The following is a 27,665-nucleotide window of genomic DNA, read 5'->3' on the forward strand; positions in this document are numbered from 1 at the left end:
TATTTGCATATAAAATCCGGACGTGGCTTTCCTTTATCGTCATTCCCCGACAAGACACATCAGACTATATTTCTCGTCTACTGAATTATTTATTCCATCGATATACATCGCCGTGGAATCGAGAAATTTATACATTTTTTTATTGAAAGGCAAAATGCCGATACATTTTTCCTTATTTCCTAAACGACAATCATGATTGTGTTTGCTACACCATTTTATCCCTTTTCAAAATCAGTGAGCGTAATTCAGGGTGGGTTGAAAATTTTCTTAAACACGTGAAACTTGACGACTACAGAGATGAAACAGTTGTTGTGTATGATCTTTCACTGGCGATACATTTAGACTTGGAAAATTTGGGAATCGCAAAGATACACTAAATAATAAATCATTCAAAGAATTTAAACGAGCAAATAAAACGTGTCTCATCTAAACAATTCGTAGCGAATGAATAAAAAGTTTTTACGTAAAAAAGAATAAAACTGAAGATTTGTAGAAAAATTCCAAATGCACATTACCTTTATTCAGAATTAAGCCTCCCAGTTCGCAAACTTTTTCCCGGCTCGTTTTATATCTGATCACCTCAAATTTGCCGTCGATATCTTAAACAGCCTAAAATTTTCTACCGGCGAGTTACCGAATAAAATTGTGTTTTTCAGCAAAGTTTCCCTTCCATCTACCTCAGTCGACTGTTTTAACATTATTCCACAGAAAATAGCTGCAACGTCTTATTTTGCCTTCTCGAAGTGGTTGCAAGACGTAATCGAATCAGTCGATATTCAACGAGTATTTTTTGTGACGGATCAAAATAAAAATGTCGTAACTCGACCAGATTCTCATACCCATGTCATTAAAAAGAATTTCTCAGTTCAGCCGTAAAAAAGAAGCCTTTAAATACAGACCAATGAAAAACGTTGCTTGCCATTCGATACATCGTCATATACTTTATTACGTATTGCCTGCTTGGGTCGCAGCTGGTTTGCGTAAATTCAGACATCGTAAATCGTAACCGTCGCGAGCTTGAAGTGTCGGTAAATATTTATGCAATTAGGAGTGTAGTACTCGTGACATGGAATGAATTATTCCCGAAAAAAAAAGTCGAATTGTTGAAATTGATCGTTTTCTACGTTTACGAATCAATGAATATCGGATGCTTCGATTAACGTGTGAAATTCGTACACCTATAACCTATAACCTTATACCGTACGCCGAAAGCAATTATTGCGTATTAAGCAGTGAATATAAATAGGTATATATGGGCACTCGAGTTTTGGTTGCAATTCGTTATTCATGACTGTGAAAGCGATAATACATTTTCAAAACGGATAGCCTGGAGTTTAAAATTTTTTTAAATAACCTCTCCCTTTTTTTTACCAAAGCAAAAAAATTAATTCTATCTTTTAAAAAAATGGGCTGCGAAATTGATGGATTGTACGGATAACTCGAAAGCACGTAATGAAGAAAGCAATACGTAACTCTAACATATATTAGAAGTGCATGAACTATTCGGACGTGTCTCCAGGGAAATGTCTAAATTTAACTATCTCAATTTACATGATACCCGATAGGCATCGCGACGGCGTTTCGTAATCAAATGAAGCGTTACCTCGTTCTCCTGACACTGCAGTGACGAAGGAGACATTTTGCCTAAGCTTGTCCGATACCGGAGGCGTAGGATAGATAGGAAAATGAGGTTTTCCATGGGTTCATGGCATGGCATGATTCCTCACGTGCCAAAAGCACCTGGTCGTTTTCACGCACCTAACGAGATGTGAGGAGAGAATGATGGAGGACTGGAAGGACGAATTTCAGAGGTTTTTCAGCCTCGCATAGAATCGAATATGTGCGTCTGTATCGATTTATCAATATTCTTGTATTTCCTTACACTTTTATATAACAGCCGTTAACCCGGTGGAAGGGTGGTTACAGTTATACCTATCGAAAAAAATTCTTGCACGTCTATATCCCTGATATCTTCCAACTTGGACCCGTTCGCACAAGGCTTTCAGACCCCTGGACGATTTATTCACACATTTTTTACTCTAATGAATACTTTGTCACTATAATTCTATCCCCCCGACTTACTCCAGATTGGATTTCAGGCTGCCGGTCATACGTTGTATTGAGTAAATGCTTCAAACCGCCCTTAAAAGCATCGCAATGAATCCAGATGCCAAAGAATGGTTTTGAAAAGTCTTCATTGACATGAATAACGCAGACACATATTTCTCCAGCGTAAATAAAATGAATTACTTCTACCACACGCAAAAGAGTTAATTGTCGCCCTGTTCTGGTGACTATGCACATATTCACGCGTCAACTCGACGAATTTTAGCCAAGTCGTTATACGATGCGACTTGACACTGCGGTAAGATGTCAATCAAACCCGAACGAATTCATTGAGGCGCGTCGAACGGGTACCGATAAAGGAAGAACCATCCCCTCTTCGCCCTTCGCTCTCCTCGTGACACTGCTGCTCGGCGCTTGCTTTTTGCCATTCTTTTTCTGCCAGTGGCTATATGAAAGTTAGGATCGGGGGATGGCTGACAAATTTTCCGACGTTTTTCATAGTGGATATTGATTTTACGTCCAATATCGTACACGAGAAAGCTGCGGGGCCTTATCGAATTGACCGGATCGAGAGGAGAGCGTCGTCGCGTTATCTTCTCACGTGGTAACGAGTCTGCTAGTATTATATAAAGCACGATTGACGTTTGACAGGCGAGCTTACAGCTTCGCGTATACTCGCAAATCTTCTTCACTGTGTAATGCCCGCGGAGATGATTAAGACTTTGATCAGAATTAATTGAGTATAAACTTACCGGCGAAGGAGGAGACGAGTAACACTGCGAGGACGTTTGATACCGCAAACCTGAAATCAAAGCAAAGCGTGATTACACGAACTTCGAAACTGTAACATAGTTAACATTATCCGTGTGAAGACGTCATGGGAGATTTTTATTCGACGTTTCGGCGCAATTGTATTCTGAACAACTTTTAAATCACGTTACAGAAATTGTACAGCGACTGTATCATGTAACATGATATCGTAGATGAAGCAGCGGCTACATGCAGTGATGCAAACGACAGCAAATGTTCTATTCTATACTGCAAGAATATTCACTGTCAGTGAATTGAATTACATGTTAGTTACATGAGAATTGAGATGTTTCGGACAGGCTTTTGTCATCATGCACCTAATACAGTGTTCGCTTCCCAATTCACAAGCAATTTTTTCAATCTCGACAAGAACAAGGTTACAAGTTTATCGCAAAATATCACAAGGCACGGAATTCTTTGAGCTCGTTCTCTACACGCCGTTAAATCGTTTGAATGTCTACTGAAGTGAGCGACCGTTACAGCGATTTGGATTTCGTGCGTGAATTACAAATGTGATAATCTGAGAAAATTTATACACGCTGCGTAAGATACGTGAATTGAATCAGTGTAGATCACCCATTTGAAAGGCATAAATTATTGCGAGACGATTAACTGTCATCGATGTAGCCAAGTCCGCGAAACGAATGATTTTATAACACGGTTTCATTTATACAAGGTATCTAGGAATTTGTAACAAAAATAACTCGTGAAATGAAATTGGTACAATGCGAATCGTCATGAACCGAATGAATTTTTTCTATTCCTTAGAAATAGAAAACTCCAGAAGTCACACATGCTTTTAATAACAAATCGTCGCATGCAGTGCAGGAATAACGACGTCGTAAACCCAACTAAGAATTCATTCGGTAGCTGATTAATTTCTGTATTCCAATTAGACCAACTCTATATAACTCGGAATATATATATATATGTAAATATGAATTGGCGAATGCAATTACGTATAAAAAGCATGTTTGCGGAAATGGATGGAAGCGGCTGAATTATTCACCGTCACTAAGTGTGGTAGTTAACTTCGGTGCTTCTCAACTAATTGAATGCGCAAATGGTGAGACACGCTGACTTCTGCAGTAGTGAATCATAGCTCTAATTTAATGTTTCTCTGTAAGTTTATTATAACTTGCTAAAAGAATCCGAAGCACTACCTGTGTGAAGCATTTCCCATTGCATACTGATTGTAAGGGTTGAATAAAACTGCGTCGTCTCGTTTCACGACGTGGGTATTCGGTAAGAAATATTCAAAAATGTTTCTCTGAGATTTGTGCATCGCAAGCTATATCTTGTACATTCGCATAACGGAGAAACACGAATCGAATAATAATGTTAGTTTTCAATGATATTCATCTCGGATCGATATCTTTTATTAAATATCCTCTCCTCTCGGATTCTGTTGACATCGTTCATTTTCTCTTGATCTTTTCTCCTTTCTCAATACTCTACCCTTCTGTAGCGATCCCCCCGACTTCTAATTCCCGGCACATATTGGAATATTTTGAGTTACGTTTTTTTAATATTATAAACATTAGAAACTCCTGCTGTTAAAAAACTCCGTTACCTTGGGTTCTTACTTCTTTTGGGTAACCTTTTGTCATCGGTGTGCGTAAGATTGCGGAATAATACATCATAATGTCAATCTGCTCATTCGTATGTATAAAAGTCACAGAAGCATAACGACAACCGGTAATTAATTTCTGGCTCTCACCTTTGCAACGATGATGTAAGATGAGATTTCGAGTTCGATTTTTTTCAAGGCAGTAGACTGCGTAAAATCATCTCTTATACGGATGTTAGTGAGTATTATACTGACAGGTTATACATAGATTGGTAGCGAATGAATCCAATAAACTTTTAATTGACTCCACACACCTATTACACAAACGTACTTAGAGTCCACGATGGGTTGTGGTGGGTATACAGTTACTACGACAGTCGAATAATAAGGTTTCTGGGGACAACAACTGCAGGTTCTTGGAACCAAGAATTGTAAAATTGTAATCTTCAACAATTGGTTGTCGAAAAACTTTAAGCCAATTATGGTGGAACACGCTTGAAGGTAAAACTTGAGCTCTCGAAAATTTTCAAGTCGAGACGCGTATAATACAGGAGTACCATGTCGAAAACCCAGCCACGAGTTATAGCGTAACCACTAACATAAGTGATCTTTAGATGAGTTAATTAGACGTTCTAATCAGTATTGAAGTGCCCGATTCTTTTTTTCGGCAAAACGTCGTTTTTATATTGCCCTGTTGACGTGACGTCATCACCGTAGCAGGGTTCTGGCAAACGTGAGTACTTATAAAAATATGGATACGATGAATGCTGAAAACCTGATACGAATTAAGCACATTTACGCAGCTAATTCTCAATCCAACGCTTAACCAGCCGGCATTTTGTAGACTGTTAATTAGAAATGGACTGTAACGGCCACGATGACGTAAAATTCGTACAAGCTCGAACGTTGGAAAAGGCTTATTTCGATAAAAGGTTATCCATGCCCAGAGCCCCTGCGCTAAACTGTGTATTCATTAGCACTTTCCAATTAAACGTCAAGGTCCTTGGTCAACGCTCGCGGTCAGCGGTTAGCGGTAAGCATAGTGACCGGGAGTTCGGTTGCACGCTAACAATGTGTTGAACCAGCAGCTCGTTCCCTTCACCTTTTACTCGATACGCTACGTTTATCCGACTCAGTTACTGGCTTTATCTAAACAAGCATAATCTTGAACCAACAATGGGTCCTTCTTCGTTTCAAGTTGGATTCAACTTCACAGTAAACGGTTTGGAGAGGTCGAGTGACGCTATTGAGTTGAGTTACAGAGGGGAGCAGAACCAGCACCTTGTCTGGCTAAACAACGGCACGTTACCGTGTTACACGAATAATCAACCGATCCTCTCGTCGGTTCGATAGTTTTTCTTTTTTGACAATGAATGGTTACGCGAGTCAACTGCTCCAGCCGACTCTCATTCCAGCGACATTGATGTAAAATAAGCCTATACCGAGTCAGCTGGAAAAATCACGGCCCTGGCGTAGGTACGGAATGTGCAATATATTTAGACCGGAGAACTACTTTTCCACTTCCGAGAAATCCACTTGCTTGTACTTTCATAACAGAAGCGCAAGCTTTGCCTTTTAACTTGTCTGCAAGATCATTCTCGTAGCAGATAATCTCAGCCTTTGGTGTGTGAAACTCGTCTTACACGAATTTCTAGTACTATCGCTGGAAAAATTGTTTTTCGTTTCGGATACTCAATCCGACAATAGTATTGGGAAGTTTCGATGTATGATCTCCTAAAGCCCAAAAAGGTATTGAATAGGACTATACGAATCGTGAAAATCTGATCCACGAACGAATATCAAATCTCAATCCGCGCAGCTATGACAGACTGGCTGCGATGACGTATCGATTTATAAAAAGAAAAAGAAAAAAATAGGCAATATCGACTCAACTCAGCACGTCCCCGTGATACCACAAAGTATAAAATATATATTGAAGTATCAAATCCCAAATTGTCACCACGCGTGGGATTTTTTATTTTTTTTTTTTAAACACAGAGAAAAATCTCATAAAGGTATCATCGAATCTTACTTCTATTGTTTGTCCTCTGTTTGCGAAATTTTACAAATTCTAATGATCTCCTTTTATGGAATCCTAATTCCAGGGAATAAAGCTTTTGAAAGCTTTGCAACTCGCAATCAGCTCCTGTAGAATATTTTAAATGAAGTTCAGCATTACAAAAATTTCAGAGATTTCATTCGCATCTTATTATACGAATTAAGTTTTTTTCCTACCGACAAGACTAAACAGCATAGTAATCACGCACTGCTGAATCGTCTTATCGTTAAACGCACAAATCCCTAGATTACTATCCTTCCAACATTCACGTCACGCCTACAAGTAAACTCAAATATTCCCAAAATAGATAAACCTCAGACGGCGAACGAAAAAGTAAATCATATTTTTACATTCTAATTCTAACAAGACATGAAATACACTGAACTCGCCAAGAAAGAACCGACCAAAATTACTAAAATTGGAAATTTTTTAAGGAATGCAGAATGGCATTGAGTGAGAGGTTTTCGAATACTTGAACTTGAATTCAATAGCTTCCGGATTATCCTTAGGGACAACAGGACCGAGTTTCACAGAATTACCGTCAATATTCAGGAAAATAGATAGAGAAGAACGAGATCTTAGTTGCGAAAGGAAGTGTCTTAATACTCGTGCTCATCCTTCTCCACCCCTAACCGCGGATCTCGAATTCAAGGACCATTTGAGGGTGTAATTAAAGCTCCGAGGGTTCATTGAGTTTTCGAATAAGCGCCGTTCGTCTCGGAGAATAAACGATTCGGATTTTGCAGAGACCCTTTAAAGATTGAAGAGGAGTGTGAGGACTAGTTGGAAGGAGGAAAAGCTTGAAACGCCGACTCAGTCACCCCTTATCTCCGAGCACTAAATCTACAAGCCTTGGTCCACCGGGGTCGGCTTTAAACTGTAATTAATACGTCATGGCTATCAGCTTTTCGAGGGTAATTTAGGAATGAGCGCAGACTCCGAAGCTCACGTTCTAAAAATTAATGGTCTGTTTTCCGCTGCCGAGGGTGACTTTAAGGGCCTGAGTACGACCGAAATAGTTTCACCCTTCACGCGTTAGTCTGTCCTCATCTTGTGTGAAAATATACTCAACTCTATGTGTACTCATCTTCGCACAAGTGAGTTTCAGATACTTTGTGACCACGACAAATTCCAGTTCAGAACTCTTCCACGAATTCTAAAGTTTGATGAAAGCTGAATAGATAAAGAAAATAAACTTCAACTTCAAAAACTTTGTATAATTTAACGCCAACTGTAGTGCAAGAAAAAAAAATTAAAACTCTTCCAAGTATTAGTTATTCCACGTACTACACTAGTGGGAAGTTTAGAGAAAAAATCAATGAAGTGAATAAGGATATACAAACAACATGGCGAAACCAACCTCCACGGGTTTAAATACAGATTTCATCTATCGCATCGACTGTGGACTGATGTAAGAAAAATATTCTTTTAACCATGTCTCCACGAATTTTATTCTGTATTGATTTGATCTAGTTCGACCTGACCTCGTTATCGATATAAAAATCGCTTACTCTTGGAAACAGCGACGAAACCGGCTGACTCGCTGATTTGATCTCTTTTTAAGACTGGTTCATCCAGCTGGCCAAAGCGTATCTGACGGAGGAAGTGTATGGAAAAGGTGATAAGGGAGATAGAGTGAGAGCGGAAAGGGTAAAGTGAAGCAAAAAACAAAAAAAAGGAGGAAAAGAGGAAAAGAGATAGGAAGAGAGAGAGAGAGAGAGAAAGAGAGAGAGAGAGAGAGAGAGAGAGAGAGAGAGAGAGAGAGAGAGAGAGAGAGAGAGAGAGAGAGAGAGAGAGAGAGAGAGAGAGATAAAAAAAGTAGATCCTGGAGATTTAAAAGAAGGATAGCAGGATACGCTTCGGCTTCCGAGAGTACTCTGTCAGGATGGCGACCCAATGACCCAGCTCGGAGCATTCATTACAAGCCGTGGACACTGACTTCATTTGGGTTACAGGGATAATCGACAATGCCCACCGAGAACAAACGTTACCCGGAAAAGAATTTTCACCTCAACTGAACACAATCTCGAGGTCGAGTTGTACGCCCGTGGAAGTGGTCCTTTGTTCCTTTTCTTTCGGAAACACATAAATCTCCAATTAATAGTGGTATATGCCCGTTCGTTAAATGGATTTGACGAACCCAAAATACGCCGTTTGCAATAATCCCTTCTCATATTCCAATGATGACTCTCCTCGTTCCAGTAAATCGATCCCTACTTCCCTGTATCCTCCATCTCTGAGAATTGAGCACTGTGCAGGATCACACAGGAACGCGGGGAGAGAACAGGGCAGAGCAGAAAGTACCGGATATTAATTAACCGATAAGGGTTAGACCCAGTGATCAATTTAGACCCAAACGATAAGGCCAGATAATAGATATATGTCTGCATCTTCCGGAATGAGTCAACCCGGTCGTATTTCACCCAGAGCAACACGACCCAAGGCGATGCTGGACTGATATCAAACCTTGCGATGAATGTACCCTACACTTCTCGGCACTGGGATTATTATCACAAGTGAAAAAGACCGTCAACGAGCAGAGAAATAGTGAATTTGAAATACCGACCATTGGCATTTCGCACGCAAAAAAATATTCTATACGTGAATGAATGTCGCGTGTAATCCGCATGACCTCGGAACCGGCTTCTGCTGAAATGGTTGAGGAGGAGAGAGAAATTTTATTGAGGGACAGAGAATTTTTGCTGATCCAGGGAATCCTACCGGTCAGATTTCTGTCGACTGGGTAATTTCGTCGTCGTTCACGCACCCCGATTTCGGAGCTATATAGATAGGGATATACGAGTTTTTCGCAACGAAAATATCACGCGCGAACAGTTCTGTTTTTTATTCAGTGCAGAAGAGAGGTTTCGTACAAATTTCGCGCCCGGCACTCGGCTCTCCCAGTATGCCTCGCGTACAAACACGAACCGATCTTGTCAGGCAGAATAACGGATAATCGTGGTTAACGTATCGCTGATGCGTTCCGTCTGTTTGCCGATAGTCCAATTTGACAAGCACATTTTCGCCGTGACAACGGAGAACCGGGTCGAGGGGCAGGGGTCGGAGGAACTCGGCTGACATTTGGAGAAAACGGGACGCCGGCCAAGCTGGCCATAAATCCTGACCGTATAACATCCCGAACATCTCCATGCTTCATTAATAACACCCCCGTGACGCGTGTAACCACCAAGGTACCAGCTATAAGGTATCTCTGTCCCAGCTACCTACCCTCCCACACCGACACCATTCCATTTCGCGGTTGCCACAATTTGTCCTGGTCATTGGTCACGAGCGGAGCTGGTTGTTTCGTTACCCGTAGCCACCTAAATTACGCAGATCTGAGCCCTCTGCATGAAAATTTTCGTCCAACGACCAAGATGAAGATTGCTGCGCGTCCACTCAATTATACTACCATAACCGGCGTTTCGCCAGCGAGAACAAACGTACGTCATCGGTCATCCGGTAATTCGATTCGATTTTTCGGAATGAATATTAGCGCGGAACTCTAAACTTTGCAGGGTGAGTAAGATCTGACGAGTGAGCATCTCGTAGCGAGATGAATTGCATATCGTTAGATCAATTTATTTCCTGATGCGAATCAAGCCAATAGTGGCCCGAACGTAACGACGGACGTCTCGCTCGCTCGACTACTTATGTTAGATCGACAACGAGCCACTATACCTTTGGCCGTCTCTCTTTCTCTTCCTCTATCCCTCGGTCTCTCTTCTCTCGCTGAGAGGTTGAGATGAGATCGACGGAAGGACGTCGCGTTGCCTTGGAGACGGTCACATTGCCCGCCGTTTTACGGCTTACGGCGAGGGTGACAGCGAGTGTCCACTGTCAATCAGGCACATTGAGTTCGCCCAATGACGCGAACAGGGGGACAGAGTAGATTTACTCCGTCCACTTGACCATAGCACCGATGGTGGTGGGCAATTTGAAAAGCGTGTTCATCGAACGTGTCGTGAAATTCGAAATCCACTGGATCAATACCCTTCTTCCTGTTTCCTGCATGGTCACCGATATCCTCGCGCAAATTCTGACGCCAAGAACGACCGCGACGCTGCCTCGCTCCCCTGAATTCCAAGCTAAAGAGAAGTTCACCAAGCCGGAAGGTTTGCCGGCACGTTTCAAAGATCGGGAGATGAAACGGGGGTAACGAAAGCGAGATTCCATTAACCCATTGATTCAGTAATTTTCATCTCAAACGTTTCGAGCGATCCTTTTTAACGCCCAACCAACCCTCGATGAGAAATAGAAGTGACGCGTTCAACAGCGGCTCGAAAGTTTCATCGTTGAATAAAGTTTACTGGGGTGAAAATTGAATCTATTGTAACTGCGTGGCCATTACTTGGACTTTTTTCAGCCCATACGTTGCACTATCCGCCGCCATCTGCAATGCAGGCACCGCTCTGTTAACACAATTTTACTGCACCGTAAAAACTCCGAAAGTATAATTGTACACATCGATCAGCCGTCTTTCCAGATTTTTTTATTTTCAATTTTATGCACCTGCCCATATACAAAATCGACTATATAACACAATAGAACAAAAATAACCAGAATTTATTCTCTAACTGAACATAGCAGTGTACGAGTAGTATTCGTCAACTTTTCCACTTTGAGTTACTAAACAGCCGCTTTCACAGCCTGACCATGATAATCACGGTTGCTCTATTTCGCCATTACTGAAAATTTTTATTTCACCCAAAATCTCCGAGTCGGGGAAAAAGCTTCCGGTGCTTATCGCGCCTCGTGCGTTCCGCCGGAAAAATACTTGAAAGGTGGACTTGCTGAAGGTGCACCGGGACATTTGGGTGACGGGTGGGACGTATGACGCGAAAGGGTTAAAAAGGGTTATACCCGTATCTTGACCGCGAGTCAACGGGTCTGCGCTGACCCGTGAATAACCGCCTATGGGACTAGACCCACCACATTGTTACGTTATTATTTTCTTCGGGTAGAAGAAAACAGCTTTTGCCAGTTGCCTGGTACAGGGAAATGGAGGCTCTCAGGCTTATGGGATCCTTGGCTCAGAGGTAAGTAGTGCCTACACTCGACTTTATGAACGCCCGAAAAGAATAAAAATAAAAAGATAAAAAAAAGAAAAAGCGCAACGCCAACTCTCGTTTTTCTGGAACCGGTTTCACTTTTCCTTCATCTAACCATTAGACTTTTTCAACCCTCCCGAGAGATTAAACTCTCGCCTCGACGACTTACACAGTTTGATCAAGAACTTTGTTTTTGTCATCCTTCGTTCTATATATAACATGTTCAATCATTTCTTCGAAAATCAGGTAATTATTCTCTCACCACAATTTTCCCGTCGGGCGAACTGATAAAGACTAAGTGGTCCGAAAGAATTCTTCGCCACGTTACCGGCCTGGTAATTCGATGCCAAGTAACGCGAGCGAGAAAACGTTTCGTGCGAGGATGGCCCAAGATTTCCGGTTATACCGCGCTTCTCTCTCGTCGGACAACAAAATAGAGGACAAGCCCGGAGGTTTCCGGCTACACTCCCGTTAATCCCGCATCCAAAACACAACACAATTCGAGGATAAGAGGGCTTGAGAGGGAAAGCACCCTCCTCCTCCGACGTAAGTTCCCACCTGAAGCTCGGAGGGTTCATTCCTCTCGCTTTGTCTACTTAGCTGTGTTTTATACAGAGGCACGAAATTACCATGTCACACGAACCGTATTTTGTCTTGAATAAATTTCGAACGAAAGAAATCCCCTCGACGAAAAAGAAAATTCTTGCTTCTGTTCGCCACGAGCTTCTTTGTCGAGAAGCTAATTTGACGCTCTGCGCGAGTTAGCCGTTTGGGCAGTAACTCGTGACGTTGAAGCTCCCGTTTACAAAAGCAGTGACACACTCGTAAGGCTGATCGAAAATACATACCACTGCCCCAAGACAGTGTTACATACAACGTGTTCACCTATGCCGTGTGCAAACTGGCGAGGAAAAGGGCAGTATGGGTGCACGAGTGTGGCACCAAGCTGGAGGGTATATTTGCTCGAAAATTCCCCCCTCTCCAGTTCCAGTCCCATCGTCTGTTATTACAAAACTTTTCCCTGTAGCCAAGACTCGACCTCATCGTATATCCCAGTGCAAGAGTTATTAACTTTTCGCAATTTCGTGCCTCGGCGTCGGGTTACCTGGCTTCAAGTCCTTGATCTCTCGTTCCCCGCGCTGGATATCCTTTGCTGAGCTTTATCGAGGGTTGGAAAAATTGTGTTTGTCAGTAGGAATAATATGCCTGAGATGAAGCGTTACCCCCGTCAGATTTCTGTGCATGCGTATATCTCTGTATACCGCGCAGGTGTAAGAGGCCATTATCAGTCGGGTTTGGTCCGAATTTTTTCATTCTTTGTAATCACAATTACTGTAACTGCCGCAACAACATTAACAAGAGCGAAAAGGTCGAGTCTCTGCTTTCTCTGCGTACAAAACATGATGAAAATAACAATAAATGTATTTCTGTCATGGGTTTGTTTCGCCGTGTTCGCTGGTTCGACCCGCGTGAAATGTTATTAGAGCTTGAGTCGATAACTTGATAGTCTCAACAGGCCATTATTTAGACGCGGTAACACGCAAAAGGGATTTTCGTTCGAGCGCACGGGGCATAAAGATTTGTCATTACGATTATTAATAACGTGTTGCCCCTGCAGCGACCAGTTATTACCTAGAAGTGATATCACGCATTGTGATTTTTAAAAAGGGATTACAACGGTCATGCACATTCGTCCATGCTTTAATCTTATCGAATCATCGAAAGTAGTAACAATTTACTGCAGCTCGTTCTGTGTTATACTATATCAGTGTAAAATTGTTATTCCTATACTTATTTCATTCAATTACTTTTAAACATATACTTACATTTGAAACGAGCAGAAAGTCGCCTTGAGCATGAAACTATGGCCAAGCCTGCAAATAAAATAGAAAACGAGATTATTATCGACAGCTTGGAAAACGGATGAAATACTTGAACCCTCCGGTACATCAATAACGTTACAGAAAAATAAAATCTGCAGCTGGTAAATTCGTAAAGACTTAATCCAGAAATATTTCCACTTTTTTTCACCGTAAATAAAATACAAAATTTTCGTATACGAGAGAGATAAAATAATGTACTTTCACTACCTAATAATCATACCAAGGAATTATGGGAAATCGGATATTCAAGCTGTAATACGCAAAGCAGGTGGAACACCGCATATACATAAACGTTATACTAATGGAGAATTGAATGATATCCAAAAGTCACGTGCTGCCGGTGAGTGCACAGCCACGTGACTGCAGTGTATAGGCGCATACCATATGCCATGCCGGCAGTTTTTCTTAAACAAGGCACGTACTACGTAACGTCCTATCCTACCCTCTCCTCTCCTCTCCTCTCTTTTCTCTGTCCTGGTCACCGTACCTCCCTGACGTTTCGCACCGTTCGCGCTGCGTATGGTATTTCGAGTCAATGTGCCGGAAGTGTTGCCTTATTTCCGCGCAACACCGAGCACGCGATTGGATAGGTAATTCATTTATACCGGTGTGCAAAGGTATACGTAGGTATGCAACGTTTCTTTACCGCCGGCCATTTTTCAGCCGAGAAATTATTTCGCATGAACTTTAATCGAGGTTGGTGTATAAACTAGCCGGGTTCAATGGGGTGCATGCACTCCCCCTGCTAATGGCTTGGAGTAGTAAGAGCTACGGCCATTTTTACACTCTGCAGCTCCTTTCATTCGTTGCAAGAAATAGTAGAGCTATACACACATCGACGATAGGTCGGCGAAGGATATTATGAGAGGTAATGAAAGGGTAACATTACCCGGAAAAAGGATACCGGATACCAAGGGGCTGCAGCTACACCGCCTCGTCTCAGAGAGAACGTTGACTGACAAAGGAGCTAAGGCGAGAGCGAGGAAGGAGCCTGTAGTGCGTTCGGCTAACAACAAGAACTAACTTCCACTCCCGGCTGAACCTTGATTAGAGCGCTCGACCGGGAGGCGTAGTTATAACTTTTAATTACTTGTAAGTAATAACTCGATACGCCGATGTTCACCCGATATTAATCTGCGTTATCAGGCACGAGGATCACACCCTGTGCTTCGAAGATTCCTGTTTCTGTCGAAACCGTTCTCTCCAATTAACTCAAGCTTCAAGACTTGCTTACCGTCTCTAAGCTGTCAATGAATCGAGATACTAAATATTGACGTTTCAAAACGGCTGGTATACTTTCATCATAATATCATAATCCAAGATAATAATATTGAATTTGAAACTGAAATTGAAAACTACCGCATTCGCCGTACCAAAAGTTTTAATTATATATACACCTGGAAAATAAAGAGGGACGATTTATTCGATATTGTTGCGAGTGAAGTACCCAACGTAGCGCTGAACTCGCTCAAGTTCCGAATGCGAAGAACCCTGACGGAGAATTTAGGGGGACTCGCGGGAAATCTTTGGCAGGGTGCTGCTAATTTTCAGGCGACATCTGGCGCCAATATCAAAGCCTACGCGGAGAGAACGATGTGGTCCAGATCGTCGACCCCACACCCGCGTTCTCCTCTCTTTCCTTGGCTATACTGCTACACGTGTGTTTATGAGCACTAACTGTCATCGGCAGACGCGCACGTGCACCGGTGCTTCGTGATTAACTCGGCGTCGCAGATGATAGGGACGTGTCGTGTATAGTATCGTTCCTTTTGAACTCACCCACGCCTGCAGCGCCGCGCCGTAGTGCTTGTCGCGAAGTATGACGATATTAATTAATTATCTCGGATCTTGGCGTCAGTTGTGCAATAATTAGGCACAAGTTTGAATCTTGCACCGTCGGTTCATGGATGGCACGAGGTTTTTCGATTGTTCTTCTGCGCGTCGTTTCTGGTGATTCAAGAACTGTCCGATAGTATTAACGCATCAAACATCACAATTTTCTCAGCACCAAGGTATTCGTTTCTCATGATTTGTCTTGTACAAATGACATTCTTTGACATATTCAGCAGACTTTAAGAGGTTTAAAAAAAAAAAAAAAAAAAACCTTCAACGAGCTTACGATAATAACTTGTTTGAATTCAATCGTCAACTGTAGGTACTTCAAAAAACTCTAAGACTCTACTAACCGAAAGCATCGGAATTATTAAATGTGTTCCTTTTATTTTTCTTTTCACGATTTGCTAATTTTTTTTTTTTTTTTTTGTTCAGCGACTACTAGATATTCACGAACAAATTTAATTTTTGCAAGGATTTCAGGATTCAATGAAAAATATCTCCAAGATCCTTGAACACTCTGGAAAATGAGAAACCAATCCTTACGCGGCATTTTCTTGATCTAATGATACCAAATGAATTCAATTAATCCCCTGCGATTTATATCCATTGAAGTTTCGTGAGTAGTATAGATATAGTCTTCTGGTGTCGTAGAACATTTCCCAAGTTTCCCACAGACGAGCGACACAACGACATGACGTCTGCTTACTATCACTGGCGGATCAAGGGTCAAGGGAGGCAAAATCCATTGTTGTATGTAATTTGTCGGCGGAGAGAAGACGGGCCACGATCAAGCTCAACCCATTGAAGCCCGACGGAAGCTCGCCGTGCAAGCCCTATAAATGCTTATATACCAAGTCGAGTATTGATGTAGCATCCGTGGCCGTCGGGAATGACAAATTCGTAAGTCCCGTAAGGGATGTAGTTGCTGTATGGAAGGTTTCCGTGGAATTTTTATTGCCAACGATACAATGCTGTCCCGCAAACGATTTTGTGAGCGCATTTTTCACTCAAAGCCGTGATACGGCAATATGTATAAAACCGAGCTCCGCGCGCAGCATTGGAAATACTGAAAAAATACTTAATGCGCAGGTCTGTGTAAGATTTTTATAAAAGTAGATTTTATGCAAGTTATTATTGAACTGTTAGTTTTAGTCTGGACCCTTTCAAAATCAATTTTCATCTAATTGAACTCCTTGCTATACTTCAGTTTGTAGCTTTACCTACGTTTCATGTTTTCAGAAAAACAACCCAACATCCGTCGCAAATTTATAGTATAGACGTATACAGGTATATCCTTATTTTAGTCTCCTGCGATAACGTTTACACTTATGATGACCATTGCTGGCAAATCTTACTTGTAGCAACAACGAAAGGGGGGTATAAAATGCGCATGCAATTTCTGTACGCCTGTGTATAAATATATTGTTCGTAAACGAGACGTAGCTTCTAATTCCTTTCTTTCGCAATCCTGTTCAACGAGCGGAATCGAATTAGTATTGCCTACTCAATTAAAAAGCTATTTTAAACCATATTTATATATAATCATACACGTATTTTAAAAATAGTATTTTAAAAGGCAGATTTTTTTTCTCTGGTAGAGTGGCATTTTCACTTCAAGCAATATTTCGTGTAAAAATATTGACCGATCAATTTGATGATTTTATTTAAAAAAATTAAAAAAAAGCATTCTTGTGGTAACTTATCGGTTAAAATATTATCAGTTCATCTACGTTGGCGCTCTGTTGTGGCATGAGCAACTTTTCTTCTCCTCGAGATGCCAAGAATTTGATAATTCGCACAATTTTCAGGGTTTCTATGGGCAAACGGAAGAACTTCTGCCATTGTAGCTCGTCGTAATGAAAGACCAAGGGGATTGATGAGACTGCGGGGAGTGAAGGAACGAAGAAATTATACGAAGGCTCTGCAACGGGGAAAATAAGGAGGAGAAAAAAAAATGGATAAAAACGGGAATAAAGAAAGAGAGAGAGAACAAAAACGTAAAACCAGTCGGAAATTGCCGAGTTTAATTTAAATCGCTTTTGTCTTTCAAGGAATTCGCCTTAGGATCGCTTCTGATACGCCCATTAAGCATCCCTTCGTTAAATACGACGATAAATAATTCTTTGTCCGGTAAAAAATTCGGATAAAATAAAATTCCTTACAGAGCAATGCTTTGACAAACGCTGACAGCAAAATCTAATTAGGCGGAGACATATCGCACGGGGATCTCCTTTGTTGTTGCTCACTAAATCGCTATGAAAGGGTTCTCTTTTTACCCATAAAAGTAACCAACGGTCATTCAAAGCAGCTACGCTACGCGTAGGTTCTTATCCTCCTTTCGGGGTGCCCGGTATTATACGTATATCTTGGAAGGGGTTTCCTTTGAAGAATTGATAAAAGGCTGAACATGGTCTGCGGAAGAATATTTTTTACCAGTGCAATTTTCTCGCGGCGCGGTTGACTCGTCTTTTCAAGTATAATCCAGCGAAGATTCGCCACTCCACACAGACGCTCACGTTTCGGAATCGGAGTAATAATACAGTCAAAGTCAAAGCGTCGTCGTTGGGAATAAAATCTTTTGGTCCTTGTAATTACTTTTAACATACCCTTTCACCGAGAGAGCTAGTTACAGAACCAGACTTGGCAGATGCTCATCGTTTCGCAGCGTCGTTGTAACATTGTGTACACCGTAAATGATCAACAATTCTACTTCAAAAAGGTGAGGAAGGTGGCGAGGGAGGTGAACTCTCCAAGTTTCTAAGCGTCGGAACGTGAAGAGAATCCGCGTATAACCTATCTGGCATATAGGTATGTATCGTACGTATACACGTAGTGCCGTTGACTGTCGTTTATCGAACTCGGAGCTATACCTACGTAAGCTCTGATTTTCAAACGGTTGACTTCTCAACGCCACGGGGAGTCCGAGTGAAGTAGATAAGCGGATGGTTAATGCAGCTTGACTATCGCTAACGATTTCAATTTACCTACTCGACAAGTGGCCCATCAATATTGATAAGAACGTTGTACAGAGATAGCTTTTTTCCAAAATAATCCCGTGCCATTCAAGTTCGAGTTATTTTGTTCACTTTGATCAGCTCCCGACGACCGCTCCGTTTCAATCAATGAATATCACTTCTACTCTTCTCATCTTCCTTTCTACCGACCCTTGGCGTGTTATATTCGCAGTTTTCCCAGAAGTAGCTCTATACAATCGTTCGGGAAGCCCAGAAGCCATCGCATGACAGTATCGCGTATCCCGGGGCAAATTCTTGAGGCTCATCCTACCTAAGAGATTTCTAGGGTAGGGCTTTTGTCCGCGAGAACCACGAGTCACACCGCCTTCGGGCCTTGAATCCACGAAGAATCTCCTATAATTCAGCGACACAAGTGGCAACAATCTAATTTCACGCGTGCACGTTGACGTAGGCATTTCAGAAAGCATGGGTCGAAATTGGAACCAAAGAAAAATAGTACCATTGGCGTCTGATTGCAGTCGCGAAACCCTCAATTCTGTCCGACGATATAAAAGAATTCATCAGCTATGCAGGTAATCAGCATCCCTTCCTCATCTTGCGATCATAGCAATTAACAACGAATCGGAAAAAGTTTACTCGGGATAAAAACTTTCACCGCGGGATATACAATATTATAACGCGTGAAAAACAAACGACAGTTAACCAACTTTAAAGTAACAAAATTTCTCCAGTCCCAACGAAATTGAGATCCTACTATTTACACTCCCTCCCACCGTACACGCTCAGTTTCCGTTCCCCCAGCTAATTTTTTTCCCGAAACTTAACCCTCCATCCTCGCTTCAGTTGCAGGCGTATAGCTGGTACCGCGAAGCATCGAAACGAGCCAAGAAGTGTCCGCACTCTTCAGCGACGGGACTAAAAAGTTGTTTCCCAGGAAGGGTGGGCGGAACACTCTGCCTTCGCAGACGTGTTTTCCTGGATCTAACAAGGGCTCAAGATTTCGTAGACTTTTTACACCACAGCCGACTCGCTCGCTCTCGGGGCGTTCCCTTTGTGCGCGCGTTGTATTATTTCGACATTCCCTTAGTGGCGGGGTGAAATCCACCAAATTGATACACGCAGGTTAGTCCTGCACGCCCAGGCACGGTTTGTTTCCCGACAGCGCGGAGAGCGTAGTACACGCGTTGGTCGAGTTTGGATTTAGATAGGAGGGATTGACGAGCCGTGAGTTGTTGGAATGGCGAGCGGTGAATTCGCTATTTCGCCTATCAGATCCGGACTGTCGCGCATGTAGCAGAGATTCTGCGGCGGTCGGTACGCTCTGATGGATGGAGCCGTTAACGCCGACCGCCGAATACGTACAGTCCTCTGAAGTTGAAATTAAATCGTCGACTGTGACCGTTGTTAATAATCAAAAATAAAAAAATTAAATTAAAAAACGCGTATACGTATTTCCACACAATCGAAACACCGAGGCGGTTATTTGACGAGCGAGAATTTCCGCGATGAAACACGGTAACGCTGTTCCTTCGCACAATTATATCTGAGTGCAAATTATAAACCGGATTCGTTAACATCGGGAAACTCGTACCGAGAATAAAGGTATGTAATACCGTAGGTTCAAGCATCCTGCGCAAAATTGCATCGAGAATCACACCCGCGCGATTCAGCGACAGCAGCTAATTCAGACGCATGAGGAAACGGATGGATAAATTTTCTTTTCGGAACAAGCGGGCTGCATTGATTGCTCGGATTACCATTTGTTCCGGGATATGGGGAATGAAATGCAGAATAATAACGAAAACCCTGATCTGCAAAATCGTTTCGCAGAATCGGCCGAGTTGCGCTAAGCACTGCGGGGATAAATCCTTTTTCTCCTCTCTCTTCTTCTCTACATTGATTATAGGCGCTTTCCCCGGAGCAGGTATCGCGTACCCATCTCATACCTCTCTCTCTCTCTCTCTCACTCTCTCCTTTTCGTATATATATATAGGGTGCCCCCAACTAACGAATGGGCTTTGCCCTTTTGCCGATGCCAGGTAGGCACGAGCATGTATATGTGTCCATACAAACCCATACACACACACATACACACCATGGATCGCAAACTCGGCGCGATTTTTCACGCGTTGACTTGAATAATTTATCGCTGCTTTAATTGCCCGACTGGAGCGCCGTTAGTAATTCCGGTTATTTATCATCACTCGTCGCAAGAAAAAAAAAAAAAAAAAAAAACCGAGACGGTGTTCCGCAGGCCTTTTGGAAATTGTCGCAACTGAACTGCTAGCAATCTTTAGCCACCTGAATTTCTATATCCTTCGCCACAACGTGTAACGAGACAATCATATTCAAGAGAACGCATCACTCTAGTGCATTACGCGCAACGAAAGTACCTGCAGTTGCTGATTGTTCGCCACGGAGAAACTTTCACGATATATATCAAGGCATACAACGTGGGACATATGACATTTTTCATACGTTATACTTACTTTCTTCGTGGTAATAAATACACGACGTAAACTGTACGGAAAATAATTTATCTACAGCAGCTGCTAAAGGACAAATTCAAAGCTTAACGACTCTTCGCGGCAGAGTTAGCATCACTGAAAAAGTATAAGAGTTCGTTCGAAGTAGCAAAGTAGGTACCTACATAGATATAGTCGAATACGCAGGTATAACGACCTGTTATAGCAGTGCAGGTGTAACGGTCGCCTATCCAAACTTATGTCAACATTACCCTACAGCGGTCTGTTAATTCCACGCCAGACTTTCAAACTATCCGTGCGAATATAATGGCGTACACACAATTCCCGCGGTATTTAAATTACGTGAAAAAACACTAGCTGTCCCTGCTGTACGGTTTACATATACCGAGTTTCCGAGCTTTCGAGCATTCCAGCTTGGCTAACGACGTATGCGAATTGATTATTGCGGACTTTCTGCGCTTCGTTCCTCCCCATTTTAGGGTGACGATGGCCACTCCTGGTTATAGGGAGGAACCGGATTCGTCCAACGATTTTTGGGTTAGGTACTCGATTAATTTCATATGGTTTTTTATTTTCTCCCTTTTAATAACTTCTGTCACACCGACGTTTGCACGACGAAATTTCAATTTCGTTTCATATAATATCGCGACACGGGGTTACGTAACACGGTTGTATATCCTGGACTAGAAGACTGGATTATGCATGTTTTCAGCAAATAGTAAGGAAACAATACGTATAGGTATATATCACTGCTATTCACGTTTCGTAGAAATATTATTAACTTCGCGTGATCGATTGAATATTTCTTCAACATTCGGAACACTTTAAAGCGGTAACCGCAATTGCGGTTTAACGAGAGCTTGGACACTGAAAAATATATTTCCCGTGAATTTTTATCTCAGAGAGGGTCACACTTAAATGTCGATTAGAAATTCTACCCTTATTCCAGAGCTTTAGAAGCACCATTTTTCTCCAAGTCAGCTGCAACCGCTCGTTTTTATTATTACTTTAAAACATAGGATCCGAAAATAAAATTAGCTATTAGTCAGGTTTCTTAACAGATTTGAATAACTTTTGATAAAACCAAGTCGCTATTGACGGTGTGATTTAAACAGTGAACTTGGTGTAAAAATCTCAATCGGTGTATAACTGCGGCACGTGTCAAGAAGACGATTCCAAATCGAAAGCGTTTAATCTTATAAAAAAAAACCAGACTGAAAGTTAGCGAATAGAGACTTTTGGTGAAGAAGCTTTATAAAAACTTACGCGAAATCCCCGTAGATATATTGCAAGTCCTTTCAGGGGATACCTCATTGGTTTATTTTATTTTTACTCAATTTTTTCGCGGCGGGCGATAACTCGACATAGGTAATAAGTAACTTTACAAAGTACCGAGTGACGTTTATTTTATCGGTGTAACTTTTAGTTCGAGTTTCCCCGGTCAAACGAATATTGCAAATCAATTCAAACGCAGTCCTAAGCAGACCATCACTAAGCAATCCCGTGAAATTTCGTAGCCCAGATTCGCAGTCGTAATGCCGACTTTGGGCGTTTCCGTTCTCCCTTTCTCTCTCCGGCTTCCATCTTTCTCTTTTGCAAGTCCCTGGGTTTCAACCCTTTCACCGCTGCGGGAAACAAATGAAAACCGTGGAGCACGGCTGTCGTCAGAGGGTAGGTGAATAACAATTGGCCGGGTTCGATCTCTGGGCGGACAACTCGGCGGCATTCACAGTGGGATGCGATCGGACGGACGGACGGACAACGCGTGTGTCCCTAACGACCGAACGGACTCGGAACGAACGAGGCGGGGCCAAGTTTCGACACGAAACGATCGTCCCAAGGGGCGAAGAGATAACCGATTAAAAAACCTCGCCGTTATATCCCCGGGTCAGCAACGGTTTCTCCCGGAGTATTCGGAGGGGACCAACGAACCAACAAAATAATACTTTCCGAGCTCGATCTATGTGCCTGTGGATACATGGCACGTACGGTTACAGGGGGTGAAGGGGGCGCGTGACACGCAATTACATCGTTTCATTTTTACGATTATAATTTCAATGCATGCACAGGTACGACGTCTGTAAGAGAGATAAAGATAAAGGCCGGTTATCCCGAGGAACCTGAGGGAGGATAGGGGGATTGGGTCCTGCAGGTTATCAAATGGGGTGGAACCGAGTCGCGCTGAGTCCGCGAAACGATTATAATCCCGGAAATTCTTGTGTGAAATGTTTCCCACGGACCTTCGTGCGACAGGCGAAAAGGGCGGTTCGGCTTATCAGCAGCCACCAGAAGGAGCGCCGGAGGCACACGCATTCCCGAACTCCGAACCATCCGACGAACTGGTTGCCCGAGTATTACCGCGTGCGTTGCACTTGCGGTCTTTGCGAAATGCACGGATCAACTCGCTTTTCTCTTCACCTTTGAGCGCAGGGCTTTTTCAAAGCCGCAGACTTCAGAATGCGCTCTTTGAATTCATTCCGAGATCTCATAAGCATGCCTTTCGTGAGGTTTGGGAAGATAGCGAACAAGATTCCGGAGTACACCAAGTATACTTATGTATACATATGTGTATATGTAATAATTTCGTTAGACGTATGTTTCCCGATGTTGAATATCAAGATTTTCTCTTCGTCAAAGAGACCATGTTGCAACGATCCATCATTACGAACATTTCTAATTCAACTAAAATTGCCTGTGCGTGTGTACAATTGCTGTTGCTCGTAGGAGCTGGAAAATCTAGGCGAAGTGATCATTAAAAATGACGTATTCGGTTATCAGAATTGCGTAGAAAACGTTTTACCTGTAATAATCAACAGGAAATTAGTTCATTTTATTAAATTCTCTCTCAACGATATTTGATCGGGAAAATCTGGTACCTCAGTATTATATTTCGTCGTATAATAAGAATCCACACGCTTTTCTAACACCCTAATAAATCATGGTAATCTTTTCAGTAAAATTTAACAATGGAATTTTAAGAAACAAAGATCAAATTGTAACAACGATGAAACGATCTTGTTCAAGCTATGGAGTGCTCCGTAAACGAAACTGGAAAAGACAAAATCCTTCACAAAAGATCAACGAAGCATGACAACTTGTTTAATTGATGTATGAAAAGAATAATTGTTCCCTTGATTTTTGGATTCTGTGATTAATCGTGGAAACTTGACCCTAACCTAAACTCATATTAAATTCTCTCATATAAACATTATATTTACAAGTCATCTCTCTCTCTCTTCACCCCCACCACAGATTAGGAATAATAATGGATGATGAAACGCTTTTTACGTAATCTATTTCAATTCCGTTCATATTTTATACAAACAGGGTAACTCGCCGAGTCAAGTGTTATTGTATAAAAGGCGGCCTCGACGTGCCTGCCGAGGACAAACGTAACATAACCACGCCGAAGATGATCTCCCGGGACTGCCACCACCTGGGGATAAGCTTCGTGGCTGCGGATCATTACCACCCCGTGATCCTTGCGCGATCACATCCTCCGCACCGAGCCAAATGGTCCCGGGGTTATAAAACTCACGAACTGAACCCCTGAACGCTTCGCCCCAGCGTTTATACGCATATATATGAATGCTACATCCCCCCCGAAAGTTGCTGCAGAAGGATGACAGCTCCTGCACTTCGTCGATAAACCCACGGATAGTTGGCAAGTGATTGTTAAAAAAAATACACATAAAAAAACAGCTGAAAGAAACACGGGCAAGCGATGAACCCCGATCAAAAGTCCAATACGTGTTAATGACACATTAATTTAGGGAAAGAAACAAACGGGATGAATAAAAATTGATCCAACGCAGTTCTCGAATCGTTTATCTTTTCTTTTTTCAAACAAACTTTAACGACGCGTAATTAATTGCAAGCATTTATACGCCGTTTGATTAAACGATAAATTCCAATCTACAGAGGGCAAGAGGTGAACTTGAACAAAGGCCCTTGGCCGGTCAGTGGAGAACGAATCCCTTATCCGTCTGGCACGCAACGCCCCCGCAGCACTTGCGATTCGTTACGCATGAAAGATCTGAGGAGAGAACGTAATTCGGAGCAGAAATCAAATAATATTCACCGAAGGGGGGAGAGACGGAGAGACAGAGAGAAAGAGAGTGAGGGAGAGATGAAGAGAAAAAGAAAGGGAAAGGGAAAGAGAAAGAGAAAGAGAAAACGAGGGGGAAAATTCTTCTCCTACACTCCTACTCGTGGCGGTTCTTCAACGACGTTTGATTTATTCTTTCACCCCGAAAACCGTGACACAGCTTCACGCTGATTATATTGTAATAATAAACAGATCAATCAAATCTTATCGCGGAGGCGGTGTAACGGTCGGGAACGGATTACATTAAGTGCCGCCCCGCAGGCGAGAGGAGAATCGATCCAAAAGTAAACTAATTGTAGAAGTGAAAAAGAAGTTGAAATAACAGAACAGAGCAGGGGTTTATACGCCTGCAAGTATATCCGCTAACGTTCGTTTTATGCGCTAAGCGTGCAAATAACGGTCTTGAAGGCACCACTTTGGCACGGCACTGGCATTTCGCACGTTTCAGTCGTTTTTGATTGTGACTTATGAGGAAAAGGCTCGGGTTTCGGGCTTTTACCTTTAAGCGAATGCAAATTTATGTTGCATCACGTGACTCTAATGGCTTCTCGCCTTTTGGTCCCGACATATTTGGAATTCTTTTTGATTTATGGGCCAACCACGCCGACTGTACCCCTCATGCACGCCGTCTCTGTCCACCTCCTGTCGAGTGGTCGTTCATGTTTGTTTTTCACTCCCGTTCCCTTATACCCCGCAGATGATATCCCATGGCGTTGAACTTGAGCCTCGGATCGCAAGTGATACAAATCGTGTTAGATATGTCAATCTTCACAATGATCGATAAATCTCAAGTTCACGTTCAGTGGTCCAGACTAATGTTTGGACACTGTCCGGCGAGAACACCTATGTATGTATACAGTATATATATTATATATATATATATATACACACATATATATATACGGAGGGTAAAGAGGTACGAGGTATAAGTTTTAGGTCACATTGAGCGCTCGCGTTCATTGCTGAGTGACACGTTCAAGCGTGACACTTAGCCCCTCGGCTCAACTTGTGTCTTATAAAGTTGAAGCCACCTCAGTCCGCTTCATTCAAACTTCTAGCATCACGTAATGTAATTGCTTTCGAAGAAACAAGAAGCCGTTCAATTCTAAGTACCCTGCAGAGAGAAATGGAGAGAGAGCGATAAGTGTTGAGGCTCCGGAAAGTTTCAGTCCATAAATTTCTTTAATTACTTATTGCCATTTTAGAGTCATCGCGACGGTAAACAAGCTATTTCATTGAAGAGGCGAGAGAACGTGCAGGGAAAACTTTATTAATCCGAAATATACTCGAGGGAAAGAAGAGATGTGAAGAAAGAGGGATCAAACTCTCATTAACTCTGCAAGTAATATATAATACGTGCTTCGGACACGACGTAACTATAGAACTGAAGACGTTGAAATAGAGGGCCGTAATACCTATAATCGCCGAATTAAATTCCCATGGAATTTATTATCAAATTAATTCACCGCACCGAATTACATCCGATTGTTCATCACGATTGTTCGATATCAATCGCATCATGCAGCTTGTCTGCGCAGAGCGCGAGAGGAGGCGAGGCGTACGGAAAATGGAATGGAATTTTACGTATAAAACGAGACTATCTTCGTTTGAGTGAACGTCAAGTTGAGCGGAATGCTTGAACGTTGGAAAAATATTGCTAGAGAAACAGGAGAATGAACATGAACGTGATACACAACAAGAGGACATAAAAATATAACTACACGTGCAATGTGCTGACCTCGGGTCGTGAAAATAGACAAAACTCGTTCCAGTTTTCACGCCGCTGACGTCTCCGCGCAACAAACGAAATTGCAAGCCATGTAGACACGCTGAAAGTTGAATTCGCCGTTTCCACTCTTGTCCATCGAAAATAGTAAGACGAATATCCGTTCCACCAGATCTGAGCCTCGTTTTATCCAGCGACAAATCGGAAGGGTATATTTTTTACGGGTACATAACAAAACAGAATTGATCACGACCCCCCTCAAGGGTGCAAAGTACAGCTCTCCGAATCAGAAAACCATACATCTTCCATATTTTGTTGCCTTTAAGAAAGTAACGGCAGAATTATTACACAGTGATGGTATATATAACCGGATATGATCTATAAATCGGGTTTTGATAGAGTATAAAGTTTACTCCGAACTAATCCAAGGATCAGAATGGCCCCGGTCTTTTGTAGACGTAGTGATTTTACTTGGTCACCGAATCGCCTCGCCTCGAGTATTATACTCGCGGCCATTTCACGCCGCAACGATGATATAGTAATTTTTGTCAAAACATTGCACACACGTTACCCGCTGTACGTAAGCTGCACAATAGTCGAAGTGAATCTGCTGCTATGTACAATGCTTTGTAAGTTTCCCGAGGAGCGGAAGAAAAGCGCAGTAGAATCGGGTTACTGGCCATATCACGAGCCACAAAATGAGAGAAGGAGAAAAAAATTCCAGAGAAAAGACTCCGTAGAGAACATCAAAATGAAGTATACACGCCGTAAAAAGTCCCGACCACAATGCTCTGAAATTAATCCCACGGAGTAATAAATGCTACTCACTTTCTCTACTATCGTGTAGGTTTTCCACTATAATATACCGCCTCTCTCGGCTCATTGTCAGTTATATCGAACGGCAGGACGTAATGAATTTCATTACTTTTGCGCTCCGAAGACAGTAGATCGGCCATAAATCTTGTTACAACTCAAAAGGGGTTCGTTTTAATGAATCAAACTTTTATCAAGTCCTCAGCTGAGTAAAATTTTGCACCGAGTTTGTGAATTTACTCAAAATAAACTCCAGGCCTAAACTAATACCGGTACGACGT

General features: G+C 42.3%; 1 protein-coding gene across 1 annotated transcript in view; it reads right to left on the minus strand.

Annotated features, from left to right (window-relative positions):
- Positions 1-27,665, minus strand: part of LOC107220619 (cadherin-87A) — a 164,068-nt gene that overhangs the window by 93,495 nt on the left and 42,908 nt on the right. The window contains exons 2-3 of the mRNA XM_015659287.2: positions 13,384-13,431; positions 2,820-2,869 (exon numbers count right to left, since the gene is read on the minus strand). Of these exons, the coding sequence (XP_015514773.1) occupies positions 2,820-2,869; positions 13,384-13,431 (98 nt within the window). The remainder of the gene's footprint in view (positions 1-2,819; positions 2,870-13,383; positions 13,432-27,665) is intronic.

Source organism: Neodiprion lecontei, chromosome 3 (genome assembly GCF_021901455.1).
Source record: "Neodiprion lecontei isolate iyNeoLeco1 chromosome 3, iyNeoLeco1.1, whole genome shotgun sequence".
In the NCBI taxonomy this organism is placed as follows: domain Eukaryota; kingdom Metazoa; phylum Arthropoda; class Insecta; order Hymenoptera; family Diprionidae; genus Neodiprion; species Neodiprion lecontei.